The sequence below is a fragment of the Heliconius melpomene genome, chromosome 9 (assembly GCF_056956725.1).
Source record: "Heliconius melpomene rosina isolate 202511_hmr_F chromosome 9, ASM5695672v1, whole genome shotgun sequence".
NCBI classification, from domain to species: domain Eukaryota; kingdom Metazoa; phylum Arthropoda; class Insecta; order Lepidoptera; family Nymphalidae; genus Heliconius; species Heliconius melpomene.
In genome coordinates, this window is record NC_140397.1 from 3,254,106 (window position 1) to 3,274,699 (window position 20,594).

General features: G+C 33.1%; 1 protein-coding gene across 4 annotated transcripts in view; it reads right to left on the bottom strand.

Annotated features, from left to right (window-relative positions):
* klar (klarsicht) overlaps window positions 1-20,594 on the bottom strand; it is a 207,107-nt gene that overhangs the window by 102,830 nt on the left and 83,683 nt on the right. For all 4 annotated transcript variants that reach the window (XM_085189850.1, XM_085189851.1, XM_085189847.1 and 1 more), the window contains 5 exons: window positions 20,119-20,257; window positions 17,703-17,891; window positions 16,838-16,936; window positions 16,385-16,487; window positions 15,153-15,283 (listed from right to left, as the gene is read on the bottom strand). In XM_085189850.1, the coding sequence (XP_085045976.1) occupies window positions 15,153-15,283; window positions 16,385-16,487; window positions 16,838-16,936; window positions 17,703-17,891; window positions 20,119-20,257 (661 nt within the window). The remainder of the gene's footprint in view (window positions 1-15,152; window positions 15,284-16,384; window positions 16,488-16,837; window positions 16,937-17,702; window positions 17,892-20,118; window positions 20,258-20,594) is intronic.

A 20,594-nucleotide genomic window follows, 5' to 3' on the forward strand; every position in this document is an offset into this window, starting at 1 on the left:
TACCCATGCGTCCATTACGAGCGTGCCGAATTAAGGTATCATTAATAACTAGGAAACAGTAAATTGTGTAAGAGAGCCCTACATTTAGACGGCTATCTTATTTGAGAACCAATATAATATGGTTGCTGCGTTGTTAAACAAATTGAGTTTAAATGCTGGGAGTGAAACGTTTCTCCGATTATAGTAGATCGTAACTAAGAGATTGATGTGAATTATTAGAGCAACTCCGTTCCTTAAAAATTTAATATAACTACATCACAAATACAAAGAACAAGAAAATTGGTACGTATGGGGTTCCCAATATCTCCGGAAGTCGCGTTACAAAAAGGACAAATCTCTGTTTTAGTTACAAACATAGTAATTAATTTGAAATAATTTAAAATTTATATATATTAAGTCATTTTCCTACAAATCTACATAGATTTATATATTAAAATGATATATTAAATCAAATCTAAATACCTCCTCACCTCTCAAGAAATAACAAAACCATAAAACGAAATCGCCACCACATCTCAAACTATTTCTAAGAAAACGTGTTTGCATATCAATTCATAGAAATTAAGATAAATCAGACCCAGTTATGATAGCAAGTAGACGTGACGACGTGACGATAAAACTTTAAGCTTACACTAATGTGAATAGAAGGCTGGGATAAACTTTGTAGTGGTCCCAGCTTACAGGTATTTATGTTTTTCATGGTCATTAGTGATGTGTTTACAAAAGTAATAAATGCGATTAATAGTTGACTATAATAGTTTCACTTAATATTATTTTATTCATACATTAACATGGTTTATTATATATCTTACGTTCGTATCAAGATTTAGAGAATATTACAGAAAATTAACACGTTTCCTCCTTCCGCTATAATATGTTACTTTTGTTCTTTACTAAATCGACGCTAATGGTGGCTGTAAAAGCGACAGGTTATAGGTTCGATTCCCACCCAAGGACATTAAATATTTAATACTTTAATTTCTTCGCTTTGGTGTCGAGGCTAAGCGCGGCGTTGAGTTTCACCACTCATCACGAAAATGCTTTGAGAATTCAGCGGAAAATGGGAAGGTTCCCTTTGCCTACCCTGCTGTGTGCGGAAATACAGCGTAACACTGTTCTTTTAAGTAAGTATAAGATATAATTGAATGATTTATCATAAGACATTAATTAAATAATTTCAAAAATTACCTACCAGTAAGACAACCGTGCAATAAAAATCAAACAAAGAGAACCCGAGTGTAGCACATACATAGTTATTACCTCAACAGCCTTAATTATAACGGTGACCTAAAACCAACGACGCAGAACCGGGTGACATATGCGCGTGCGCATCACGCAGTAATCATTCTAACGGAAAATCGCCAACTGTTGGTCAATACTCAATACTATTCAGGTCGTGGCGATGAAAGTCTAATATTAAAGAGAAATATTAAAGAGTATGAATTAGAAGATATAATATTTAAGAGTAATCACTAATTTCCGCTTTAAAATAAACTTATAGGTATAGTTATTTATTACAGTAATTCAAAAATTAGCTGATGCCTGTGGAATTCAAAAGAAGCATGAATTTATCAAATTATGAATAATAAACATGAATAATAAAACAAAAAACCCATTTTATATATAATAATGTTATGTGAACAAATAAGGAAATATATATAAACAATAAATATAGGTACATTAAATAAAGTTAATGAAAAACAGTTCTATCATCATTAATTTATTCTACTTCACACATTTTATGCATTATTTGTCGTATGGAGAGAATTTTTTATGTAAAAACTCTCTTTCTCTCTGTCTCTTCTCTCAAAAAAACAATGTTTAAATATACCACAGAAACAAAATACTTTAAATAAAAAAACCTTGCTTAAGAAGCAATCAGACAGACTAACAAACATTGGATTATAAAAAAATCGATTTTTATGGTGCCTCCACTAAAGCACAAAATTATATACGAATAACTTTTATATAAATAATAGAAATAAAATAAAACCGAAAGCCGAATACTAGTCTAGTCTATATATACAAAAACAGTGGCAACGACCAATATATACTCAAACCGGAACTAATAATTCTCAATGAACAAAATAACGATAACTCGCCAATGCAAATTAATGGTTGGCAGGATGTACGAACAATGACTTAGACACCGGATATTAAGATCAAAAAGAGTTTAACCTCGCGACGTTACTTGTTAAATAAAAAAACATAATTGAAATGGGAAATTAAAAAGGAAATAAAATATTTATTTACACTTATAAATATAAATATAAATGTAAATAAATATTATATTTCTTTATTTTATTTCATTTCTTCGCTCTGGTGTCGAGGCAAAGCGCGGCGTTGAGTTCTGCCACTCAACACGCAATGCCTCCAGAATTCGGCGGAAAGTGGGGAACGGAGTGTCTTAACTCTAGATTCCCTCTGCCTACCCTGCTGTGTGCTGGATACAGCGTGAAGCTGATTTAATTAAAAAAATGTACATACTTTAAGAGTCGACTTATCATATGTAATTACATTTTCAATTAAAATCAAACTAAATACATCAATTAGGGTTAATTAACTAATATATGTATGTAGAGATGTTGAATTTTTTTGATTAAATTTCTTACTCGCATGCATTCCGCGGGTGTTTTGCAAACATGCCGGACCGGAACCACCGTTCATGTCGTTAAAAATGATTGATATTAAACTATCTGTAACTTTCAACGATTTCTGTTACTTTTTAATGCAAAAAAAAATTAATAACATTATTAATTTAAACGATATTTAATAATTTATCGCGTGTTTTAAAAGAGTGAAAAGAAATTGCTTGGTATTTATTTTATTTCATTTACTTTCAAAAATATTTACGACCATGTAAAGTCTGTATAAAATTTGGGCAATTTGCCTTAGTATTGGAAATAAATAAAATAAGCATCACGCTGCACATATAGCAGGTGTCTAGACACTCCGTTCCCAATTTTTCGTTGAATTTTTTGAGGCATTGTATGTCTCAACGTCGGGCTTTTGCGTCCACACCACTACCCACCACCTGAGTTGGCACCACCAGAGCAAACAAATAAAAATAGTAATTGATAATTTATTACTCTGAGTTGAGATCGAACTCACAACCCTCGTGCCACTGCGCCACAACGACCTCAATTATTAATAGTAAGTACAGTATTTACCATAAACAATTCTCAGTAAGAAATAAAAATAAACTCATGTATTTAAGAGCACGGCGTGCAGCGTGTGAAATTATTGGAAACACAATAAGCAGTTAGTTATTAACCAGAGGAAAATGAAAACACTCAAAACCAAAACAAGAAACTTAGAGAAATAATCGTTCGCTTGTAAAGAATGGTCGGCGATACGAGATTGTAAAAGGGGGCAGTCAAAACAATTCAGGGCGCGGTGGAACCGTGTCTAGAATCTAGATTTTATTAAATCAAACGTCCGGTACGATAATATCTATAGGAGTTAAATGAATTGGCCCTTTGCGTTTAAACGTAGAGAAGTACTTGTATTTTTAATGTTAACAAATATATTTAATATATTTATCTTTATATAAAAAAATCTAACATCAGAGGTTATAACTATAATAAAATTTCAAAAATATATACCAAATACTTTGTGGTAGGTAATATTTTTGAATAATAATATAAGCTTACCTTTCTTAGAACTCTACACACAGAATAACCCAGAGTTCAATTATTAATTACACACTTACAACTATCGGCAAAGTGAAAATCATTAAAGTTCTGTCCGATAAATTATCATTATAGCATCATAATGATTCGTGACGCCTTCGAGCCATCAGAGCCGGTTATTGTCCATAATTCTATATGCAATTATACGTCAATTTGACCGAGCCCGGTGATTACGCGAACTTTCCGGGAGCGCGTGCGGTGCTTAATTACGTAATACGGCTAGCTTTGAATTATGCTCGGACTAATATAGATCACGATAGCGACACGAAAGCCTGCCTCGATTTATGACTGCTGGTGATAATGGTGGCGCGAGATAAAACAACACCAGCACTGTATTTAATGGTTTGTTATAAGCAACAGATATGAATTGGTTTTTGTTTGATATGAAAGGAAATGAAAATATTTCATAGTAAAAAATACTTTCAAAGAATTTATAAAATTGATATGTTTGAAATAAAAAAAAGTGCAAAAATCGTCTATTGCTTTAACTTACAAGTAGGTATAATTACTATTTTTAATTTATTTTAGCACTAGGTTTTCTCTGACTACCTTTGTGGGATACAGTGTGAAGCTGATTTAGTTAAATCCTTGTACAAAATCTTCATCATTACCCATTTCAATAGTTGATCAAATAGAAGAATATCATGAAAATATGTAACCTATCCCACAGCAACCATTGCTTATATATTTTCTATTATATTTTAAAAAGGAACAACCGAACAAAAACATAAAATGAGAACGTCATTTTTGCATGTCATCTATTCAAAACTACGATACGCACTGTTAAATTTCTATAGAGATAGATAGTTATCAAATGACCTGCATTCAGCTTCTAATATGACATACAAAATGAGAGGAAATCAATATATTATACTAGCGGCCCGCCCGCGGCTTCGCCTGCGTGAACTACGTTATTATTAATTTCTGTCTTCATGAGTACCTACATCCTATAAGAGCCGTTCCATAGAAAATTTGAGACTCCTAGCACTTATAGTAACGAAGTTTCATACAAACTCGAACGAAGTTTCATATCAACCCCCAAAACAACCCCTTAGAAGTCGAATATTGCAAATTCCCGTCTTAGCGAGCACCTACGTCCTATAACTAACTCCTATGCAAAATTTCAGATTCCTAGCACTTGTAGTTTCTGAGATTTCGTGAAGAGTGAATGAGTGACCTTTCGATTTTATATATATAGATATATATATAAGTTAGATTAGATATGTTATACCTACAGTTGCCATAGTGATGTTAAAACGTGCTTATATTATCTGATTACTGAGGGGCGACTGAATAAACAATTCATTGGAGAAATCGATATTCGATACGATAACGCGAGCTGCAACCACCCTCTTAATAAAATCAATATAAGTAGTATATGTTAGTAGTATTACAATGTAATATAAATATTAATCGAAATATATGGTTTTTATAAATTTTTAACTGCGATCACAACTTTACAATTTAAATATAAATAGTTAGTGTGGCATTGCGTGTTGAGTTACAATACTCCAGATATGGCGAAAAGTGAGGGACGAAAGTGTCCTAATGAGAACAGACTGTCTTAACACTAGATACCAGGTTCCCTCTGCCTACCCTGCTATTTATGGGATACAGCGTAAAGCTAAAAATAAAAATATATATAAAAATAAATGTTAGCGTCATGCGAAACCTGCAAAATGTATGCCATTTATAATTGGCGTGACATTTCCAGCTGAGAAGTCACGTGATACATTTACAAACATTCGTATGTCAATCTTATCGCAATCAAGTATGGAGAATTGTTATTTAGTGTATTATAACATACGATTTATTTTGTTGCTAAAGCGTTTAAGATTTTTTATATAACGAATATATATACAAATACAAGCTACAACGAAAATATATGTTTTTATAATACAAAGTTGCAATTTATTACTATTTAAGATTTTTACCATTTATGTAACAGCGAAATAAACTTTTTAAATTATTTTAATCGTTTCAAGTTTATTTTCAGCTTACAGCTTTCAGTATACAATCACAGTAATTAAAATTACTGTATACAGGCATGTGCCCTTAATTTTAATTAATTTATTAATAAAAGAATTACAATAGAGCAATTATTTAATTATTTTTAGTATGATGAAAGTTACTTTAATGAAGGTGTGGTTGAATCTCAGTGAAAACGGCGACAAACGACATCTTTTTCATTACCTACTCGGAACTAAAGTGAATACTTAATTAGAATCCTACCGTAAAGGTAATTTCCCGCACCTGGCTACTGAGTAATCACTAGTTGCAATCGAAATATTTTATCGTAATTACACTCTCCCTCTGAAAGGACGTCAAATAATATGTAAAAAAAATATTGTACTATAAAATGAGAGAATGGTTCACTAATTTCCGCTTAATTCTGGAGGCATCGCGGGTTGAGTGCTGGAATTCGCCGCGCTTTGCCTGGTTACCCGGGCGAAGATATGAAAATATGACATATCTCTCTTTTTGAATGGCAAATCGAACTCAGAACCTGTCACGTTTAGTGCCCCTGCGTCACAACTGGCCTTAATATATTGGCTGTATTGATAAAAAGTATAAATATATATAAAGGTAGTTAACGAAGATATTGTTCTAAATAAAAAGCAATCAATAATAACCAGCTCCATTACGAACGCAAATTATACTCGCTTCGATCTAATTCAGTAGCTTAAACTAATTATACCATTGAAAATAATCAAAAGCGAAATTACATTTGAAAATGGCTTCTAGGCAAATATTGTTATTAAGAGAAAGTTTAAATTGTGAAGCGAAGCGAAAAGCTGGTGTTTGTGGAGGAAACCAGCAAAAGGGCAACGTGTGACGGGTAGCGTATAGGCAGTGGTGACCTTCGACCCGCAGTCGCGTTGTGATGAAGATAGGACCGCCGCGATAATTGAGCGAGGCTCGTCCCACAAAAGCTCGTTTCCCAACAACAAACACTTATTCGGATATAATACATCGATAAGTAGAAATCGAATACATTACCTGGCGGAAATTGAATAATAAATTATACTATTGACCCGGTACAGCTACAGCGATCCTTTACGCTAACTGGCATGTTATGTGTGCCGGTGCCGGTAGTTGCTAGTTTGATTTCCGCTGGCGTACAGTATACTTTGTGTAAATAATATATAATAAATAATTGGAGACCAGTGGCACAAGGGTGCCACTACAAACGCGTCAGGTTGTGGGTTCGATTCTCACTGGTCGATTCTCATTTTCTATAGAGACAAGGAAAGCGCGGCGTTTAGTTCCACCACTCAACACGCAGTGAATCCAGAATTAGACAGAAAATGAAAATCATTATTTTCCCACAGAACATGAAAGTGAATGAGAACGGGAGACCGAAGTAAGTAATTCGATTAGAGGTTCCCTTGTTGCACCCGCGGTGGTCCGCGTGCTCGCTCACAATAAATCCCGTTGTCGTTTCAACGCCCGACTTTATAGCGACGCCTCGGGCTACGCAAGCGAGTATTGTTGGTGATTTTTGCTATATTACGTTATCGCACACTGCATGCCGGAGCCGCTTTCACGGCTCTTGCTTTCTAAATTTGCGAAAAGATAATTTCTGCAGCTTGAGGCTATTTAAAAATATATATATATTCATTATGAGGCCTGTCGTGGAGCAACGACACAAGTAACAAGTGTAGGTTCGATCCCCACTCGAGAAAATGAAATATTTAATATTTTCATTTCTTCGCTCTGGTGTCGACGCAAACCTCCAGAATTAGGGGAGAAATGGAGACCGGAATGTCTCAACCCTAGGTTCCCTCTGCCTTGCTGTGTTCGTAATGCAGCGTGAAGCTATAACCATTTCTCATATTTCAGCAGGTCGCAAAGCACAAGCAACCAATACAATAAATGTAGGTTAACAACAAACATTTATTTACATAATGTCCGCACTAGTGTAATCGCGGAACGTTACAGTTAATTAACTTAGATCTCTGTAAGTACTTGTAGAGGTAGAGATGAGATCTTATCGAGAGCATGCACCTGGGCGAGTCGAGGAAAACCATCACGCAGTACACGGGTACATTGATTCAACATTCACCATTGATTATTATCGTCGATCAAATATCTGAGATCAATTAAATGGAGTAGGTACGTACGACTGTTTCTAAATCGAATTAGCTAGTAGTTCTATATAAGCAATGAGGTGTTTATTTGACACTATTTTTTTTTTAGATTCGCGATCTCAGCAGGGTAGGCAGAGGAAACATGGAACCTAGACTTTCCCACGAATACTAGTGGCATTGCTTGTGGAGTGGCGGAACTAAAGGAAATGAAAATATTGCCTCATAAACCTCATAGGCCTTAACTTTATGCTGTTATAATTACAGCGATCGAGAACAAATAGCCTGTTCTGCTACCTAATGACGATATATTGCAATCATTATTGGTTATAGTACAAGAAATATGGGTATTAGAATTGCACTCAATGGTGAAAACAAATAAGAGGTTATCTGTCTGTATGCTTTACAGAACTACCATCATAAATTATTGTAATTGAAGATACTCGTATACGCTTTTAACGCAGAACAAGCACTTAAATAAAATAAAGAGGACAAAATACGTACGAAAAATGTATAAAATAAATATTATTAAGTTATGTTTATTTATAAAAAAATGTAATTAGAAATGATTTTGATATACAGCTACTTCTACAATAAGAAAATTATTTCACAATACGATAAAGATACAAACTATATTAAGTGTAGCAGTCGATTTATTAAGAATATTCATAATTATAGTAATATATATGTTTAGTTAGGCACATTCAATACTTATGTATTACTCTACTATGTGTAAAATAAAAACATAATTTTCCATAACTATGTTCACGCAAACCGCTCTATAACAACCAAGCGGGTTCCCATTCAACAGTTATTTATGTGAAACGAACAACGATATAGTATATCTATATAGTAATGAATAAACTAATATATTATAAAGTAATAGCCTATTCGTATGCAAGATATAGTTAGAATAAACAATAATTATACGCGTGCGCACGTTAATTATGTTTGTATAAATCCATCGTCGCCCGCGGGAGCGAAAGCTGGCTACTACTGGTAGATCTTACACATTGATAAGTTCATTAATCACTCTATTTCAAAGTAGGTTGTATGTTCTCTTCAAACCAAACACCTTCGATATTAGCAAAAGAAATTGTAACTTAATCTACGTGGACCTAATAGATCAGCTCTACGCTGTATCCTGTAAACAGCAGGGTAGGCTGAGGAACCTAGTCTTAAGATACTCCGCATCCTATTTTCCGCCAAATTCTGATGTAGAACCCTAGCATGAAAATAATACCCCCATGAAAATAATAAATATTCCATTTCCTCGAATATAATCGAACCCAGAACCTGTAGCGTTTACAGTCACACACTAGTCCCACTGCGCCATGAATGGCCTGAACTCTCGCATCTTGATCTACATATTGTTTGTCATAATAGATCCAATTTAAATGTTGATTTATTGCAACCAAAACTATTAACATAGTTTTAATTTGAAATCTAGACATACAGTCTACTTGCCACCATCAGTATTTCCGTTCTTAATAAGCCAATATTATATATATATATATATATATATTTTTATCGACATATAGTGTTATACATATAAACAACATTTCCAAATATCATATCGATATTCGCCAAGCTGTCGACTTTCTACTGTTTAAATCGTAATGTCAATAATTTACTTCCTATACTTACGACTTGAGTCTAGGCGAAATTATATGGTTGCTACGTGGAGTTAACAAAGGAATATTTCAGTATAGCACCGTGCGCAATCTCCATAACGTATGTCACTTTGATTTATGGGGCGTTTGTTAACCTTATTTCACTAGAGTTGCCATTACTAAAAAATATATAATAGTTTAAAATTTTAAATAAATAAATAACTTAATACTTGTCGTTTTGTCGCAATAAAATTGCATAAGATAATTATATTTTAAAATTAATATCAAGTTAATTAAAAAAACATTGCATAAATTAATTTCAAACGGATGTAACTAGTTTAACTATTATTTATGTCATATTCATTAGGTACAAGAAACAATATTAAATAGGCCAAATTGAGATTTATAGTTTAACTGCTAGAATGCATGGCGACCCTACAGCCTGGTAACGAGAAGTGTATTGCACAAATGGACTGCATAAAGCGTGGTCTAGAGTCGACTGACGTTTGTGTCACGAACTTTTGATTGCAGCAATTGGGTTCAAATCATGTATTATAATATACTATTAAGCTTATAAGAGGCCGTCCTGGCACATTGGCATCAGGGTGTGACTATAAAGCGACGGTTTTGGGTTCGATTCCCGCTCGAGGAGTTGATTAAGGCTACTCAACACGCAATGCCTTGAAAAAATTCGGCAGAAGTGAAGAACGGAGTGTCTTAACACTAGGTTGCCTCGGCCTAACCTTTTATATGCCGAATGAAGACATGAAGATTTATTTTTTGTTTTTTTTTTATATTTAGCTTATACTACCTTGCCGACTTTAATACGCAAGTTAGCACGCGTTTCTAATCTACTAGACAATCGCGTTAGCTATAAAACGAAGCATAGCGGTTAGTTGGCTTGGCAATTACGAGTTACTACTACCTGATTAATGACGTAAAATATCATAAAATCTCTCGATCTACTTCCATTTAGTTAGAAATGATGTTAATGACAACAAATATGGGCAGTGTTGGTTTTGTTTATATTATGGCTTTATACCTTCCGCCAATAAAATTAACGAACTGAGATTAAAGCTATCTTATAAAACATATTATTAAAAAATATGAATATTAAGACCAATCGTGGCGCAGAGGTAAACGCTACAAGTTCTGAATTCCATTCCCACTCGGGGAAATGAAATATTTAATATTCGCATTTCTACACTCTGGTGTCGAGGGTAGAAGCAGCGTTGACTTCTGCCACTCAACATGCAATGCCTCCAGAATTCTGCGACAAGTGGAGAGCGAAGTGTCTTGACACTAGACTCCTTTAGTATGCTACATGCTGGATATAACATAAAGATTAGAGCAAATTTTCATTATCGAATCACTTGTATTTCGACGTTGTCTTGTCGTCGGAAAAAAAATACTAAATATAGTAAGCCATAAAAATAAATCCAAATAGAAGTCGAGACTTCCACCTACAAATTGGCTTAATTCGCAATAAGTGAACACTCAGATAAAATTAGTTTCGCAAGGAAGTCGTGACAAACTATCAAATTAGACTAATTCGTGAAGGCCGGCCGAGACTTTTCTTGTATACCCAACCTAGATTTCAGTAATATCTAGTTGCTTTTGACTTTAACAATAATCAAAAACGTGTATTTTATGGCGAAAAGCGAAGAACGGAGTGTATTAACACTAGCTTTACTTATCCTCCTGTATCCGTAATACAGCGTAAAGCTGACATATGCGTTAATTAATAGATTAATATATAATTTAACTAAATTTCTTCCTATTTCAACCATATCTGCATTATCTCATCTACACCGACATAATAATATATCTAAAGTTACGTATATCTTATGTATATATGTATGTATGTACAGTAAAAGCTTACAACCGAGCTAGTTTCACTTTCCTACGCTCACATTACCGCATTAAAGGCATTATTAAGGAAACGATCCCGCTCCAGATAATAGATGGTCATGTCACACAGATTGAGTAGCGGGGGTTCATTTTGACGTCCCGCACGAGGCACGACCCGGTAGAAAGTTGGTACATACACTTCGCGTTAGTCAATCATGCTAACTATCGGTTCAATCATATATGAACTGAACCGATGTTGAAATATAGTGTGTGCATAGAATTTTCTGAGATAATGAAACTGTAAAATTTTAGATTTGTAATAATTTACAATTTTAACGATGTAAGACTAGAAATATAAAATATTATGTATTGAAGATTAATTCGGATACTTGAATGTTTATTTAAATCATTATTATTATGTCCTTCAATTTTAGCTAGACACTTTCTTAACATAGCAGAGTAGAAAAAGAATCTTTAGTGCCAAGACACTTTATGCTCTCCTTTTCGCCTGTATTTGAAAGCGATGAGTTGCGCTTTGCCCTTTTCTTAATGGGAAAGTAAAAAAAATCTTTTACCGAATTGGGATGGAACCTACACCCATAGTAATTAGACTATCCTACTGCGCGTACCAACCTGTGCTAATTTACACCAAATCAAATCAAATCCAGGAATTTTATATAATCAGTAACAATGAAAATCTACATAAAATAGAAAATTAATAGTATCTATATAAATCGACGTGCGAACATAATAATTTAATAGAGAAATGCCGATGCGGAGATAAACGCCAAACAAAGCTCTCTCACCCGCGGTCGGTGTTAATTAAGGGCATCGCTACTCGTTAGGGCGCATTCACACTGTTGACTGCGTGTACCGTTAGTGGGTAGATAATTATTCCTCACTTGATAACAATGCAAGTGCTAATAAGTTTATTTGTTTGGAATTTCAGTGTTGCAGGGTTTTATGGTTACTGTAGCTAATTGGTTGTGGATATTTTCTTTCGACTAGTGATTGGTTATAAGTATTTTCATCTTTTATTACACATTTAGTTATCCCGCATGTAGTAGGGTAGGCAAAGGAGCCTAGTGTCAAGACACTCCGCTCCCAATTTCCCACTGGATTCTGGAGTCATTGCGCTTTGGGTGGCGTTACTAGAGCGAAGAAATGAAAATATTAAATATCAATATCATTTCCTCGAGTAGGAATCGAACCTATTGCATCTGTTGCATTAACAGAAGCACCGTTTTGCGTTTGTTTATATTGTGAGGTCTCAAATAATTTTATACAGTAAAAAACTGGTTAACAAGTATTTTTAGATAATAAATGCACATAAAAGTGCCGCTCTTGCATGTCTAGCGGGTAATAGACGGAGAATTTATTCATGAACAGTTTACTTAGCTATTAAATAAAACTATTTCTTTTAAAATGTTTGACCACTCTGATATTTTGGCGATGTAATGTTTCATTTTCTAAATTGCTTCTATTAAAAATTTGAAAAAAAAATACATACAAAGATAGCACGTGTGAACTGGGAACTATACCATTAAATTAATTGTTTAAAAATTCCGAATTTCTTATATACCTACTCTGCCCTTTACAGTAGGTAATGAAGGTTACGTTATTATTTAATATGAATGTTTAGTTTTTTTTATATGCTATTACATTGTTATTATAATATACTAGCGGCACGCTCGCGGTTTCACCCGCGTGAACTATGTTATTATTAATTTCTGTCTCCATGACTACGTCCTAGTGACATCTATGCAAAATTTGAGACTCCTAGCATTTGTAGTAACGAAGTTTCATACAAACTTTCGACCCCAAAAACAACCCCTTAGAAATCGAATATACCAAATTCCCGTCTTAGCGAGTACCTACGTCCTATAAATAACTCCTATGCAAAATTTGAGATTCCTAGCACATGTCGTTTCTGAGATTTCGTGATGAGTGAGTGACCTTTCGATTTTATATATATAGATTTACACTTCGGACTGAACACGATGATGGAGGTTACAATTCCCACTCGGATAAATATTTATATTTATTAAATATGTTCATTTATTGGATCTTTAAATTAGATATAGCGCGGCGTTATGTTCCGCCATTCAACACTTAATGTTTCCGAACAAGTAAGGCAAGAAAGGGGTTAGGTCCCCATTGCCAACCTCTCAGTAAAGCAATAGTATTCTATAATAATCCACAAATTTATCTTAAAGTATTATATTACAAGAGGCCACATGCGAATATCCGCCCACATCTATCGAATTACATCAACTACGACATATATTACACCAAAATGATAATTTATTAAAACATACAACTGCGCACATCTTTTGTAATTGTTAACTATACACCAGTAGCGTAGCTAGGGGCGGACATCAAAAGGAAAGGGGCATCAAAGTCGACGATTAATTTTTTTTAAAGGTAGCCAATGTCACATTTTAGTGTATGACGCTTAATGTACGTGAGAGTAGAGTACACTTTGAATCTATTTTGTTTTTTTTAGACAGTTTTAAAGGGCATCAAGTCCTAAAGCCGCACCGGACAGCAAATAGCCTAGCCTACCTAGCTACACCACTGCTATAAACGAATTCAATAATATTTCGATGATACCTATGTAAAATATCGAAAGTGTAAGAATCCTAAAGGTTTTTATTGTTCCTATGAAGTACTAAGAAGGGTATTTTTAATGAAATTAAAAAAAAAAAGTTGTTTATGCTTTTTTAAACCTGTATGTAATCGAAAACTACACTTATTAGTAGTTCAAAACAGCAATAAAAGACATTTGCAGTTTTTCAATTTCGATACTTTATCTGGGCACCGTCGGTAACTTTAACCTAATTGTAAAGTATCTATATTATTTATATTATTAATATTTATTGGTGTTAATAATTTTGAATAAAATAACACAGTAAGGAGGCGATTAATTTTATTATTTTATATGAGTTATTAGTCTTCAAATTGTGTGTATAAAACATTAATATTAATATGTATATTAACAACTATATATAAATTTACACATTATAATAAATATATATATTTTCATTTACTAGTAGAAAAAGGAATAAGCGCGAAAAGCTATTTACTTGTACTGTAAAACTCTAAATGATTAACTGAGGTTTTGAACATCTTCTTAAAATTTAGTAAATTATCTGTTTCAGGTAGTAAAAGAATAATAAACACAAAATTAAAAGTGCTATATTATTTAGGCCATTGCTAAGAAACGTGAAATAATTTTAATTCTATAACAAAATAAAATTTCCTAATCATTTCACCTCTCCCCCTTCGTTGTCACAGCTGGTCTCATTTGTGAGACTCCTTAGGATTTATTAATTTAAAACAGCAATTGTAAACTTATATTTATATATATTTATATATTATATTTAAAATAAAACGTAATGTTGAAATTTAGCACGTCCGTCGACCTCCTTCGCTTCTCACAGAATTGAATTGCATATAAATCGATAGATGTTAATAATATTAATCCGTTTGGAGTTAAGCCTAGGTGTTTAATTATACATGAGTAGGTACATAGTTCGTGTTATGCGCAGTATGTTAAAAGAATTAAGGTGACGTATCCATAACAATGGAAGTAAATAAATAAATATATATTTTGAAATTCCATAATTACGTTAAATAATATTTTATAAAGAGAGTATAATAATACTGTCAAAGTACTGGGATCCAAACTCACGACTCTTGTAAAAAAAAATCCCTGCAGAGATGCTAACAACATAAATAATTTACAAACTAATTAATATAAAACCGTGCGTATAAGAACTTCGACGTAACCCGATGAGAACGTATGGCTTTTAGGTCGGAGGTCGGACTGTTTTGAAGAGGGGCGGATGCAGGTTCTTCTACTTCCAGAAATCTAATTGTCTTTTTAAAAAAAATAATGCACTAACCTGATGTTCTCGAAGTTTCCTCAACAGCTCGTGGTAGGAGGCAGCGCGCGCGGCCGACAGCGAGGGCGGCGGGAGGCGACCCTCCATACAGTGGAGCCAGCGACGGAGACAACGTAGCTCGTGGGCGGGGTCTGTTTAACGAGATATTATAGTAAGTAAGTTATATTAATAGTACATTTTGTAAGTCAAAATAATCACATAATTAATATTTTAAAATGTAAAGAGAAACTTTAAAAATAACTGTTTTTGTTCATCTTACACTTTCAAAGAGGGAAAAATTTCATTGTCAATATATGCACAAAAGAAGGCATTTTTCTATTTATTTTTATTTCATAGATTATTAGGTCCCCAACGATTCAAACGGCTGCTATCAAATGTCTTTTTCTATATATACCTACTATTTCAATTAAAACAGAAGGCAAGAAGTTGGGTAAAATAGCATGGCAAGATTTTAGATAGATATACAATTATTAAATTAAGATAAATATACAATGAAGACAATGATATATTTTTTAAAAAGAGTAATAATAAATTATATAATTATATGCTATATAAAACAAAGACTTGGACTTTACCTTCTAAGTGTTTTTATTATTAAGTAAAAAAATACTGCATATAATGATATAAATAGGAATTTATTTATTCTATATTTCTTTAGTTATTTTTTTAATTTCATATATCTTCCGTGTACAAACAGCGATCACGTACAATTTTATCAAAAGTATAGATTTGATTATTCTTAACTAGCAACCCGCTCGTGGCTTCGCTCGCTTGAATTACTGCGCGATTATTTATTAAATAAACTGAATTGGGTTCATATTATATGATTTGTGATTGTTTTGAAAATACAACTTATACAGAAACTTGTAGTGGGGAACAGAGTGTCTTAACACTAGTTTCAATGTCAATACACTGCAGTATGTGAAGCTAAAATATATAAAAATTAGTAACACGATCAGGGCTTCACCCGCTTAAAGTATATGATTATTTATTTAAAAAACAGAATTGAATGCATGAGGAAAAAAATAACTTTACGTATTACATTGCTATGACTTTCAAAAGTTTGAGTATTATTTTCTAAAATTGGTTCAGCAGATTTTTTGCTATATAAGTAGGTATATAACAATTTTCTTTAAATATATTTGAAAAGAATAGCTTGTTTTTGTGCTGTTGTATTCAGTGGTTTGAATTATGGTGATAATTCATATTTGTTATATATTAAAGGTACTTACCGACAGTGTCACAACACTCTCCATTCTGATTCTGTTGTTCAGGACTCAGCAACAAGCGGAGACTTTCCCACTTAACGTTTAAGTGTTCAACCCTCCAAGTCACCTGTAAAGATTAAATTAAGCTTTTATATTCATTTATACATTATTTAAGATATGTATATAAATTATGTATTTTTTTACGATATTATTTGGGCAATTCCGATGCAAGGTAATGAATTATTTTCATGTCACTGCTCTAACATAAGGCTCCCTTTGTCTACCCTACTACTTGCAGGATACAGCATGAAGTTGTAAAAAAAAAGATATATTAGTGGTCAGAGCTACTACAATGTAATGTGTCATATAAAATTCTTAGTTATTTCCATATAACCACGACCGCGCAGCTATATAATAAGTTTAAAGCTAGTATTATTAGCATAATTTATTTTTAAATATGAATATTAATCAATTTACCTCTGCAGCCGCTTCGGGTATACGTTCCAGTATGGCTGAGCCCTGTTCTATAAATTTGGCTCGACGCGGCTCCACAGACACCAGCTCCGACATTCGATTCTATAATATATTAAAATTGTATTATATATAATTTAATTGCCAATTTATGTTTAAATTTAATGGTGATGTTGATATTTTCGAATAATCTTCTAATATTTTTTTCAATATTTGTTTTTTATAAGAGATGAAAAGAACACAATAACATTTCTACTTAGATATTATATAATTATATCCGTTCTTTCTTTATTCACTATCACACTATGTAAGTTTAATTATTTATAATTATTATAATACAAATTTCACATTGAATTACAAGTTCAGAGGAGTACACAAACCATCGAAAAACAGTCTACGACTGTAGTGAAATTCTCCTTTTATCCAGGTTGATTTTTTGGATTAATAATTAAAACAGCAAAAGGTTATGTGGACACGTGCAATTAACGAGATGACGCCATGATGAATCTAATATACAATCTCGTGGGTAATTGTATAAACAAATTAAACATTCATGTCAAATTTTGACATTATAATTATTATAACAGGCATTTGGCCTGAACAAGGACTTTCTCATTGAAAAATGCATATTTTATACTAAACAGTAAGACAAGGAGAGTGGCGTGAGTACTTTAAAAAGGTAGAATTAACAGTAGGTTGTAATGTTTTTATCGACCTAGCATACATTTGCATTTTCCGGTCCGACATGACAAAACATGGCAACAACTTCCACGACACACCCACCAATGTCTAACTACAACAGAGCATCTACACTCCGTCTACCACACTATATAAGGAATAAAGCGTTAATCTTAAAAAAAGATAACATTACCAGTCTCAACTTCCGGCTAGACAAATTCTCTGGACTAGAATATATTTCCTCTTGCACGTGCGTCAACCACTGGCAGAGTTCAGTAAACTCCGATATCAGCTGGTTGAGCGACCACTGCCTGTTGAACGTTGTGGTTGGGTTTAGGAGACGCGGTGACGTGTTGGTTGATAGGAGCTCGCCGTTTGCTTCCTGGAAATAGAAGATATTGGTGGTATAAGGTTTCATGTTTGGTAAGGTGCATGTGTATGCAGAATTATATGGGAGAGGGCATTTGGTGTAATAACTTAGTAAGCTACTGTGTACATTACATGTCGTTCATTATAGAAACATTGAAATTGGCTATCAATGACGCTCTTTGTCTGACTGTACTAGAAAAAAATAAATATTTAAAGCAATAAAAGCTCTCTTATTAGAATAAGAACCCATGATTATTGCTATTACTGTCGGACATTTCCTAGCTTAATTAATGTGGTGTACATTATAAAACATATTATTTTAATAATATTAAACTGAATATATTATTTAGCTTCACGCTGTAACCCGTACACAACAGGGTAGGCAGAGGGAACTTAGTATTAAGAGACTCCATTCCCCACTTTCTGCCGAGTTCTGGAGACAGGCTTTGAGTGGCAGAGCTCAACGCCGCGCTTTGCCTCGACGCCAGAGCGAAGAAACTTAATATATTATTTTAATTAATCAATACATATAATGGAATATTGATCATGATCACCATTCTACATTTCGAATAGATACAGAAATTAATATTCCAGGATATTAAGCATACATAGCTACTTATTAACTAACGATAAAAGCAGTTTTCTTATACAATAAAATTATTTCAAAATACAACTCATATATTTCGTAATCCTCAACGGATCCATTGAGACATTGTACGGTTTACAAGAAAGGAACTTAACACCTCATAATACAATACTTAAAGAAATGTCTGTAAGTCATCTTCCTCGTAAAATAAAGGATCCGTACAGATTCTTTATAAATAAACTAAGCAAGAAATATTTGCATAATCTTTTTTTGCTAAGCTAGGGAATATAAAACAATGCATGTTTCTTACTTATTGACTTTTTCGTTTCGTAACAAACTTCTTGAAAACCACAAACATATAATATTATACACGGAAGTGACATACTAAGCTGTGGAGTTTGCTACTAAAAAATGAATTTTAAAAAAATCTATTTAATTAATTATAATTTTCATTTTCTCGCTCTGGTAAAGCGCGGCATTGAGACTACCTTTCAGAAAGCAATGCCTCAAGAATTCGGTGGAAATTGGGAACGGAAGTGGCTAAATAGGAATGTATTGTTTTAACACTAGGTTTCCAGGTTCTCTCTACCTACCCTGCTATGTGCGGAATATAGCGTGACACTAAAAAAATCTATTACGGCTTAACCCCATTACTTTAGTTCACACTGATAGCTTATATTGGGTGGGCTTGGTTCAGAATAAAAAAAACTATTTTTTTTGAATATTTCTTATACTACTTTTAAATATAAGTAAATAAAAGTATATATTATATACAGAACTCTTTATAAGTTGTTAACGACTACTACTATCACAAGTGAATAACTTAAGTCAACATTCGATTTAACAAGGGAGACAACAGAAAAACTATTAATATAATATTTCAAGGAAATCTATTAACATACTATATTATATGAGTAAGTATAGGTAACAATATTTTATTTTAAATTATAAATAGCTTGATATGTGCTATTAACATAACCAGTCAATAAATATAAGTATTTTATATAATGATTATACAGGGTGGAATTGTCAGCACCACTTTAAATGAAACCACAGTTTTAACTACTCTATAAAAGCCTAATATAATTCGGAAAAAAAATAATTCCCAAAAATGAAAAGTTATTTTTTCAAACAAAATAAATAATAAAATTATCGTTTTAAAATAAAACGCCATTTGTAAAGTATAACATAGGCACGCACACACTTACCTGTCAAATCGGAAACGTCGCACACGTATGTGTGCGTCACACGAAATACAGGTATGGATAAAAATCGTGAAATGAAAAAAAATTCCTACGTCCAAACTGTTGAGGTACGTTGATTAATTTCTTAGGTGTGGGTTTGAAATATATTACCCTATATGCAGTTTCAATAAAAGAAGCGCTGCCTCTTCCACCCTGTATAGTCAGGAATGTATATATTATGTATGAATGTGTATAAAAATGAGATAGCCGATTTTAGTGAAATTTGAAAGATTGAGTACATATTATTATGTGGCTAAGTTATATTTATAATAAAAAGTTTAAGAATCTAGCTCAACCATTTCTGTATACAGATACAGAACTAGAACATAAAAAGTAAGTGACTAAGTGTAAAAAAGTCACTTTAGGCACTAAAAGAAAGCTTAAAATTAATACAGCTAAAATTAACATACTTTGCAAGAATCGATGATCTGATTGTCCATGATATACTCATAGTGGTGTTGAAGCAGGGGCCAGAGATCGTCGCCAGTGCTGCCCCCACTCGCCGCGGAACCCCAACTACGACGCCACGCTTCACGACATGGTTCTTTCCTAAAACATTTAGAGATTATATTGTTATTTTATATATTTTACGGAAACGGAAACTCCGCTACCCAGTTACTGGATTACAATTTTGGAGATATTACGTTATAAATGGCGGAAATCTACGCCGTGCTTTGACATAAAAATAATCCATCTTATCGAGTGGGAATCGAACCCACTAACGTAGTTTTTATATCTATATAAATTACAATAATGCTAATATTCCACGGCGGTCATAATTTTAAAAAAATGTATAAAGCTAAATAATTATTTTATAACCATACAATCAATAAACCTATAAGCTTTTCAATGTTGAATAATTAAGCATTTAGGAGCCTAGAGTATT